Genomic DNA, 9,414 nt, shown 5'->3' on the forward strand with positions numbered 1-9,414 from the left:
TCACTTTCGATTGTTAACTTATAATTTATTTAGATCTTGAATCGCGTTATTACAATATGCGTATAAAACCGTTGTCACACATGAATTCTGATTCGGTAAATACCAAAATTTCGTAGCTGTGTTCTTTCATTGCTACCAACCACCGAAAATGATAAATTAGGAATAATAATTTTTTACATTACCTTGGTCTTTTAAATTGGAAGTTTTATTATAATAACAATCCAATGCATTAATACAATGCATTAAAAATCTTATAAACAAGAAAATATATTTCATTCACGATATAAATGTATTTATTGACAAAAAATAACAAACGAAATTTACTTATTACCCCATCCCCAAAGTCCCTTGACCAATCCAGCAAGACCACTTTTTTCACCTTTTTTATCTTGCTCTTGGAGCTTATCTGACAAATCAGGAAATTCGATCATGTTAAATGCTAAATCAAAAAATAATGGTTTACATGGAATACTTTGCATTGGAGGTGGTAGTTTACAAATGTTTGGTTGCTTGGTTAACAACGATGGATCTTCTACATACTCGTGCAATCGTTCTGCAAGCATTTTTTTATTTTTCACTTGCTTATTAATACCTATATCTTCTTCTTGACCGTCTTCTAAAACACTGTGTGCATGAGCTGCACACTGGGCTCCCTCGATCAGTGATTCGAGTTTAATCAACTCATTTTTCAAACTATTTGGTAAAAGAATTTTATGTTCCATTGCATCTTTGACGTGTTGCAAAGATCTCTGGTACAGTACCATTGCTTCACGCCATCTGTGAAGGTTGGCCAATGATTTGGCCATGTAGAAGCATCGAAAGGCTCTATAACTCTTTGTCTTAGCGTCGTGCTCTTGCAAGAAACTTTCGTCGACTTGCAGTCTTGACATTTCCACAAGATTCTGAAGCGCAGCTTCGTATAATCGTACAATATCTTGAGATTTAGTCTTCTCTGACTCCTCTGCAATTTTCACTAATATTAAATTTCTATCGAGTGTTCGAGAGAGTCTAATGTACTGTAAATAGGTAAGTAAGTGTTGCGGAGCTTTATCGACATCTTTAATTTTCAAATCATTCTTGAATTCTTCGCGAACAGCTGCGACAGCGTCTTTACAATCTATTAAATGTGCTTCGAGAATTTCAATTTTGGCCTGGTTTTTATCAAGCTTGTCCAGTGTATTATCGAGCCTAGAATCAGCCATTAATAGAGAGGCAGCCTTTGGCGGGACGATACCACAAGATTTCCCACGCCAGAATACTTCTTCAGAATTGACTTGCTTGTCACGAGTTTGTGTTATCAATGAATCTAAGTTGCTCAATAATTCACCGCTTAGTTTACCTCGCATCTGCATTAGATCGTCAATGGCAGTGGTGTCACCTATATTGTACGCACAGTATCGCAAATTTGGTGCTAATTCCTCAACGCGAGCTTTGTATATAATTTGTTCGGATTCGGGTAACGCCTTGGCCAGATTTTCATAAACAACTTGAGCTTTTTTGAAATTCTCCATCGCTGGCACCCAAGATTGCAATTCAAAATTTATCGATCCTTGGATATAGGCGACGTACGCTTGAGCTTCTAATTTTGTTCGGGGATCGCAATCGATACTCTGTGAAATTTAAAAACAATTTTACAATTAAGACAATGACACATCGTTAAATTATGAACATTTAAACGTCACAAGCTACAAGCGAACCATAGGCATAAAAACGAAAGTACGTGCACAGGAATCATTACACCATTGTGTTCAATTTGGCTCGATTATAGGTCGACAGGTGCGTTCGGCTTTTAAAATTAAAATAGTCTTTCGACTCTTTAATTACTCTTACTTCAATGAGCTGTTGCAATTCTAATGCATGACTGCCCGCTTTTCTCAATCTTGAAATCAAATGAAATTTCTTTCTAGGCTCTGTGTTTGACTCTTGACGCAGTTGCATGGCGTAACTCCAAGCTCGCTCCGCCATAGTCAATGGAATTTGTAAAAACTTATCTTCGCTAACCATCGAGGCTATTATGTCTCGGCGTTTGAAATGCCGCCTATCCCCTTGAGGAACCTTAAGAACCTTACGAAGACGTCGCAGTCGTCGTGAGCAGTACCCTCTGTACCGTTGATAATCGCCGTGTCTCAATCCATGTTGCTGCTGGGCTTCTTTGATGATTTTCAATACTGAAACACAGCCAAAGGAAAATCAGGCACAATAATAATGAAAAGTAAAGGACATAAGCGAATAATGCATCGTCGTCTTTGAAATCGATACTAGCAAAAACATATGGCAGGTTCAATTAAATTTTAGGTTAAAGAAGCGCACCGCCGAACAACTCACTTTCTAAAGAATAAGTTTTAATCCCCGGTACTTGAACATCTTCTTGATCCACATCGCTATCTTCCTTAGGCACCATTGCTATTTTCGGGCTCTATTATTGATCCACGCGATGTCGCAAAGTAGCAGTCACAGACCAAAAATTTCATTCGAAAATCGAGGAGTGTCAACACAGGCCCTTTAACTCCCCCTCCCAGTCCTAATTGTCAAAAGCATTTCACGTCGTCAAGTTTGCGACAACTGCCGCGGCTGCTAATCACTGCGCACGCGCGGACGCATGGCAAGAAGATATAATGCAATTGGGTGTGCATGACTGATATGCCAATGCTCCGTAACTTTGCGGGTGAAAGTAGCGAATAGAGCAGTGCAAATTTGTCTTCCCGTCTCGATTATCTTGTATTTAAATACTGTTTTTTCTTTCTTTTTTTTTTGCCGGCAATAAAGGCAGTGGGTAAGCTTTTTTTTATTATGATTCACGGTATTATGTTGCGCTTATTGTGGTAATTCGCTGATACGTACGTGCATGGATATGTATTTATAAACTTACTTTTACATTTTAAGCGTTTTCTTTAAGAATTCTTGAGTACGTGGTTATTGAAGATCAGAAAGATGTCGAATTTTTTAATTCGCAAGTCTCTGGATTGTCTGGGAATTTATAAAAACTTGACACAATTACGAGCCCTACCTGTTAGAAGATTGAATTTATTAGAATATCAAAGTAAAGAGTTATTACGGGATTCCGGCGTATCGGTACAAAATTTCGCAATTATTAAGGACACAAAGGAAACTGCCACGGCCTTGGAGACATTACGTACGTTATATCGTATGATAAATTAAATCTTAAGAAATGAATGTTAGTGTATTATTTGATTTTTTAGGCTAACGATGTTACCTATATCCTATGTTATAGCTAACATTGTATAATTTGAGCGATCGAGAGTGTAGAGATTCTTTTAAACTGCATAGCGACTAATGTTATATAATTCCAGATGCCAAGGAGTATGTGGTAAAGGCTCAAGTGATGGCTGGAGGAAGAGGAAAGGGCTGGTTTGACAATGGCTTTAAGGGTGGAGTTCAGATCACCAAAGAGTAAGTTGCTTAGGTAATTTGGGGAGGTTAGAATTTCCAGGACTGTTGTTTTCAATATTTTCTTTATTTTCTAAAGCCCAAAAGTGGTTGCGGAGTACGTGAAGAATATGTTGGGTCATCGCTTGGTAACTAAGCAAACTTCCAAGGATGGTATTTTAGTTCAGAAAATTATGATTGCAGAGTCGGTGGATATTGCTAAAGAGACGTACGTCTGTATACTCATGGACAGAACTTACAACGGACCTGTTTTGATAGCATCTCCAGCCGGTGGAATGGACATCGAGACGGTAGCTGAAAAAACTCCAGATAAAATTAAAACCATACCGTTAGATATATATTATGGTATTGACCATGAGATTGCGAAGGAAGTCGCTGACTTTTTGGGTTTCACGAAAAAGGAAACGAATGAAAAGGCGGTCTACGAATTGAAAAATTTGTGGAAGTTGTTTGTAGACATTGACGCGCTGCAAGTTGAGATTAATCCTTTGGTCGAAACAACGAACGAAGAGGTGATCGCCGTCGATGCTAAAATATCATTTGACGATAATGCAGAATTTAGGCAAAAAGATATATTTGCTTTAGAAGATCTTAACGAGCAAGATCCCCGGGAGGTAGATGCTTCGAAATTTAATTTAAATTACATTGGAATGGATGGAAATATTGGATGCTTGGGTATTTCATTTTATTTTGACGCTTATTAAGATTTGAAGTAAGAAACGAAAATACGTTTTTGTCTAAAGTCTAAAGCGAGAGTAATGCTAAAGGAAGGCCTTAATTGGGCTTATCTTTTTATTTCAAATAGATAATGTTAAATATCTTCTCTTCTATGCTCTATAGTACATAAATGTATTTAAAGATTTCATCGTACTTCACCGCATTTACTATCCTATATGAATATTATTAAATATTTGTCGTTAACAAACAGTGAATGGAGCTGGACTTGCCATGGCAACGATGGACATAATAAAATTAAATGGAGGCACACCGGCAAACTTTTTAGACGTTGGGGGCAGTGTGAAAGAAGATCAAGTCTTTCAAGCATTCAGAATCCTCACCGAAGGTGCCCCACCAATGTTAAATATCCTACTTTCAATTATAATTTAAGAATTTTTATGTATAAATTCCCAGACAACTACCATTGTTATTGCAGATCCAAAAGTGAAATCGATACTCGTTAATGTTTTCGGTGGCATCGTTAATTGCACGACCATCGCTAAAGGAATCATTGCGGCTGTTCACAAACTCGGCCTAAGAATTCCGCTCGTTGTGCGGCTAGAAGGTCGATAATAAACTTTTTTATAATGACTTCTCTCTTATGACAGTGCTATTACTCAAGTAAATCTCTCCACCTTGTTTTAGGCACAAACGTAAACGAGGCTAAGAAACTTCTAGCTGAATCTGATTTACCAATTTTGACTGCCAACGATCTCGACGAAGCGGCCAAAAAAGCAGTCGGCTCTATAAAAAAGTGATTATAAAGACAATTTCGGATAAAAAGTACAAACATATTTTTGTAATTTATATCGACAAACTTTTACAGATTTCAAAATGAAGAGCTAAATGAAAGGCACAATGACGTGAAGCTAAAAGTGTCGCAATAATTTTCACTATATCGATATCCTTTACTGCCTATTTATCGGAAGACTGGCATATCATTCCTGTGATCATATCCATTGATCATTCGACAAGACAATACGATAACGTTACCAGTGGTATCATGCTCATCTTCCCCTCATTTGTCATCAAATTAATAATAATAATTAATAATTAATAATTAATAATTAATAATTAATAATTAATAATTAATAATAATAATTAATACGAGGGCTTGGACATTAACTTCGACAAACGTCCAACGATGTTACTAAACACTACATACAATAAACCCAAAAGATTTAAATGATAAACGCTCCTCCAATCGTAGTCATCGCTCGCGCGACTACAGCGTTTCGCAAGTAGAATTCGTTTAAAAAGCAAACGTAAAGTACTGGCCGATCTACTCCTTTAATCCTCTGGTCCGCGACGTAATCGTTAAGAGATATCGAGGTATGCCGATAAGCTCCAACCTTTCAACTCTCCACATTCAAACCACTTGAACCTCTAAAATTAAATTAACGAACGGAGATATAAATAAGAAAACGCTGCAGTCCTGCGATCGATATAACACCGGTCGGTCAGCCAGCCGGCGTCTTTATTATATTTTCTCTTCTCCCCCCACTCTCTACATCGAATTCCGTGCCATGCTCGGTCACCACTGCCGGTGTCGCCGAGGACGACCTCGACAATAAGAAAGGCTCGTCGTCGATTCGGGCAGAGCCGCTCTCGACTTCGTTCTTCTCTAGGATCGGCATACGACCAGATGCGGCTTGTCGCTCCGAAGTGGGCAGCCGTGAGCTCGCGTCGCGCCGTCCCCGGACGTCCCCAGTCCACCATTATGGCCTTATCTGTGTGCGCGTAGAGGGCCGCAGGACCGCGCACGGCCATATAGGGTGCGCGACTTTTCAGCTCGCTTTTGCGTGCGCGCGCGCGCGACTCAGTCGACGCACGAGATGTGGGCCAGCGGGTCAGCCAGCGGGGATTACGTGGAGAATTTCTTTAAAAAGCGAGCGACGCCGATCGCGACCTCGCTCTCGCCTCTCCTTTACTCCGGCCGGATTTTTGGCGCCGAGGACTGGAGCGAGACGGCGATTAGTCCCCTCCTCCTCTTCCTACCTACTCCTCCTACTCCTCACCCCCTATCCCCACTACCATTACCACCACCACCACCACCACCACCACCACCATCACCCACTCTCTCTTGAAAGCGCTCGAAAGAAGCGATGGATGGGGTCGGTGGAGCCAGGAGGAGGAGGAGGAGGACCGCGAACAATAATAGTCACGGGAAATGGCCCACTGAGCGAATTCTTCTTACCTCGCGGTAAATGGGCGTTTGTGGGTAAGCGCTCGGGAGGTCGGCGGTTTGGCAGAAAACGAGTAAAAAAAAAAAAAAAAAAAAAAAAAAAAAAAAAATCAGTGTTTCGTATTTATGTTTAACTCGGTCTCGCCGATAAAACGACGAGATAACTTTGCAGTTACCGCAGAGACAATTAATACACAGGGGCTGGTGACGTACTTGACAAACCTTAAAACTATACACTTTGATCGAGCGTCAATGTCGAGTGCTGGCTGACTCCTCTCTCTCCCCCCCCCCTCTCTCTCTCTATCTCTAACTATCTCCCTCTCTCATTATAATGAAAAAAACTAGAATAAGTATTTTTTATGTCTTATGTAAAATCGCTTATCGTATATACTTTATGTTTATAGGCTTGCGTGAATTCAATTATAGTATAAACATTTATCTTTGTATGTGCCTGATATAGACAAGCTGAGAGACATTTTTGTAATAATTAGTCTGTATCGTGATTTTCAGTGTTTACACGTAAACAGATATTTGAAAATCAATGAGACATTGTCGTATTTTTCACTGTTCGATATACTTGGTTCAGACAAATAAATTGAAATTGATGGACATTATAAGAATTACTTTATTAATATAAAACTCATTCCATATATCACCCTCGACCATAAATTATTTCTATGATCTAATGACGTAAATACGTTTAAGACTAATGTAAAAATTTATTGTTTGTTAATTCTCATAATTTGAGAATTTTCTTATACGCCTAAGTCTTTCGTTATAATTAATAAGACTTTCTTCTTCTTTCTTTTATTTTATCAGCGTTCTTTATTAATTACTCACTTTCATGCCAATGTCACATTTATCATTTATTTTATCACCTTATTGATTTTCGATTACTTTTTCAATTCGCTTTGCCAAATCCAATTACTCATTAAATCTATCATTATTTACAATACTTACTCTCCGTACTTTCTTTATGCTGTGATCTATAAATAATATTTTTTGTTCAATCAACGTTATTAGATGTTTCATTTGAGTCAGTACCAACTTTTTCGACATTTGGCCTATGATAACGATAATATTGTAACGACGATTTTAATTTAAACATTTTATGCTCGTTTATATACGTAATTTGCCAAGTAGTCTTACGATGGTAAAAGAAAAAAAGAAAAAATTATAAACGGAAAAATTGCCAAAGCCCTGCAATTCCATGAATCTAAGTAAACCAAATCAGTCAGTCGTGTGTATCCACACATTAGCAGCATCAAATTATATTTATTCTTTTACGCTATAACTGAACAACTATTTACAAAGCTATAAATACACGAAGATAATTACCGGCATTACTGAAAATCCATTAAAAATATCCTCTTTAAAATACCCTTGAAAATCATTAAAGCTTAGCTCACTCACTTTGCCGTACGCGTTGAGAGCGAATGGAAATCCATGCCATTAAATACGAGCTCCTCGGAATTCCTTATAACAACAGTAACAAACCTTCGAGCAACCGCCACATGATCATATTATGGATTCGCGGAGACTTCGCTAAACTGCCCATGGCCAAAGGACTCGACCCAATACGGCCAAAGCGAAGAGCCACCTTATCTCCCCTTTATCCCCCCCCCCCCTATCGCTCTCTCTCTCTCTCTCTCTCTCTCTCTCTCTCTCTCTCTCTCTCTCCCTCGTCTTTTTCATTCTTTCTCTCTTTCTTTCATTACTTTTTTTTTCGTTCCTTCCCTTTCTCGCTCATCTTTTTACCTCCACTCCTGTTTTTCTTTTTCTTTTCCTTTTAGATTCAATCCGGCACTTTAGGCGGTGGAGTGGCGCATACGAAACTCCCCGGTGGCTCGCGTACGTATGCGTGTGCCTCGCCGTACGCACAAGGCCCGCGTGCATATATATAGACCGGTCCCCTCTCTCTCTCTCTCTCTCTCTCTCTCTCTCTCTCTCTCACATGTGTGTGTGTGTGTGTGTGTGTGCCTCTGTCTCGCGCACGCTATCTCGCTATCTCCGTCTGGTTCTCTTTCTTCATCGCGGGCGCTTCCTCGGGGGCGAAACACACGAGGGACCGCGAACTATTCTTGGAGAACTTCAGTCAGAGTCGCATTCGCCTTCGTAACGGCGACAAGTCGACGACGACGACCACGACGTAAACGCGGCCAACGACACGTTAAAACACACTGGGCCGAGGGAAGCCGATTGTCGTTGGTGTTTTATTGAATAACGGAGAGTGGTGCGATCGTTGCTCGGCCAGCACCAAGTGATCCGGCAATTGTGTTAACCCGCGTGTGCTAAACTATCTACTATCGGCTGACTTAAAGATATTAACGGAGTAACGAGGCATCGCCGGCTTTCCGAAACAACTTTCACACCAATTTACGTGTCGACGTCTTCGGTCTTCGCCACGAGCTTTTCAGGTATAAGCGCCACAGTCCTTCGCTTCGTTTGTATTTTATTCGTTAATGCGTCATCGGAGACGCCCGATTGTGCGTACATATCACGCAAAATAAGCGTATGCCAAAACTTTAATAAACCTTAGAGAATTTATTATCCTTCCGATTAACGTGACTTCAGACCCATTCAGGCCAATTGAATTTCTATTTCGAAAGCTTCATCGAAGAACGGCTTTATAAAAAGTCGCATCATCATTATGATTATTCGGGAAAGCTCGAGGCGATAATACACGCATTGTATCAATTGTTTAATGTGACTAGATTTAACTTCCGGAGCAGAAAATGGATAAATTTTCAGGTGGTGTATCGACGTTTCGAATGTTTCAAAGCTCAACATCGGCATTGCGTTTCCGACAAGCTCGAATCATTCCGTTGCAATATTTAAATGTTGGAATGCCCCTTAATTGGGGCCAAATTATTAATCATATTTTTAAACTCCCTTTCACAACTACGTAAACGCAAATAATGAGACTTTTCGCTCGTCGTAAAGTCGTCGGCAATATCATTAAGAAATAAATCAGCGATTTAATTTGCCGTACTCACCTCAAACAGCAACCACTCGATAGAAACTCCTTTTTGCGCCAACAGTGATTCATCATTACCGTAGACCTATAAAAAAAAAAAAAAAAAAAAAAAAAAAAAAAAAGAAAA

General features: G+C 39.5%; 3 protein-coding genes across 3 annotated transcripts in view; 2 read left to right on the forward strand and 1 right to left on the reverse strand.

Annotated features, from left to right (window-relative positions):
* Positions 1–270: 270 nt before the first annotated feature.
* Srp68 (signal recognition particle 68) lies at positions 271–2,736 on the reverse strand. Its single transcript, XM_011499509.1, has 3 exons — positions 2,326–2,736; positions 1,831–2,168; positions 271–1,610 (listed from the first exon to the last, which is right to left on the reverse strand). Exons 1-3 carry the CDS (start codon positions 2,399–2,401, stop codon positions 321–323), a joined length of 1,704 nt encoding a protein of 567 aa, XP_011497811.1. The 5' UTR covers positions 2,402–2,736; the 3' UTR covers positions 271–320.
* Positions 2,737–2,793: 57 nt separating this feature from the next.
* Positions 2,794–5,194, forward strand: LOC105362157 (Succinyl-coenzyme A synthetase beta subunit, GDP-forming). The gene is made up of 7 exons (XM_011499510.1): positions 2,794–3,133; positions 3,312–3,411; positions 3,488–4,083; positions 4,337–4,471; positions 4,562–4,690; positions 4,771–4,879; positions 4,952–5,194. Exons 1-7 carry the CDS (start codon positions 2,932–2,934, stop codon positions 5,010–5,012), a joined length of 1,332 nt encoding a protein of 443 aa, XP_011497812.1. The 5' UTR covers positions 2,794–2,931; the 3' UTR covers positions 5,013–5,194.
* Positions 5,195–8,425: 3,231 nt separating this feature from the next.
* The window catches only part of cher (filamin A protein cher), a 57,136-nt gene continuing 56,147 nt past the window's right edge, over positions 8,426–9,414 (forward strand). Inside the window, exon 1 of the mRNA XM_011499511.1 lies at positions 8,426–8,727. The gene's annotated coding sequence lies outside the window, so the exon portion shown is untranslated. The remainder of the gene's footprint in view (positions 8,728–9,414) is intronic.

Source organism: Ceratosolen solmsi, unplaced genomic scaffold (assembly GCF_000503995.2).
Source record: "Ceratosolen solmsi marchali unplaced genomic scaffold, CerSol_1.0 scaffold35, whole genome shotgun sequence".
NCBI classification, from domain to species: domain Eukaryota; kingdom Metazoa; phylum Arthropoda; class Insecta; order Hymenoptera; family Agaonidae; genus Ceratosolen; species Ceratosolen solmsi.

Bases quoted from the DNA above. Each gene is read 5' to 3' on its own strand.
- Srp68 (XM_011499509.1), bottom strand. From the start codon at position 2,401: ATGGTGCCTAAGGAAGATAGCGATGTGGATCAAGAAGATGTTCAAGTA. The intron at 2,169-2,325 runs GTGAGTTGTTCG...GCTGTGTTTCAG, and splicing joins TAAAACTTATTCTTTAGAAA to TATTGAAAATCATCAAAGAA. The intron at 1,611-1,830 runs GTAAGAGTAATT...TAAATTTCACAG, and splicing joins AATTGCAACAGCTCATTGAA to AGTATCGATTGCGATCCCCG.
- LOC105362157 (XM_011499510.1), top strand. From the start codon at position 2,932: ATGTCGAATTTTTTAATTCGCAAGTCTCTGGATTGTCTGGGAATTTAT. The intron at 4,691-4,770 runs GTCGATAATAAA...ACCTTGTTTTAG, and splicing joins GCTCGTTGTGCGGCTAGAAG to GCACAAACGTAAACGAGGCT. The intron at 4,880-4,951 runs GTGATTATAAAG...AAACTTTTACAG, and splicing joins GCAGTCGGCTCTATAAAAAA to ATTTCAAAATGAAGAGCTAA.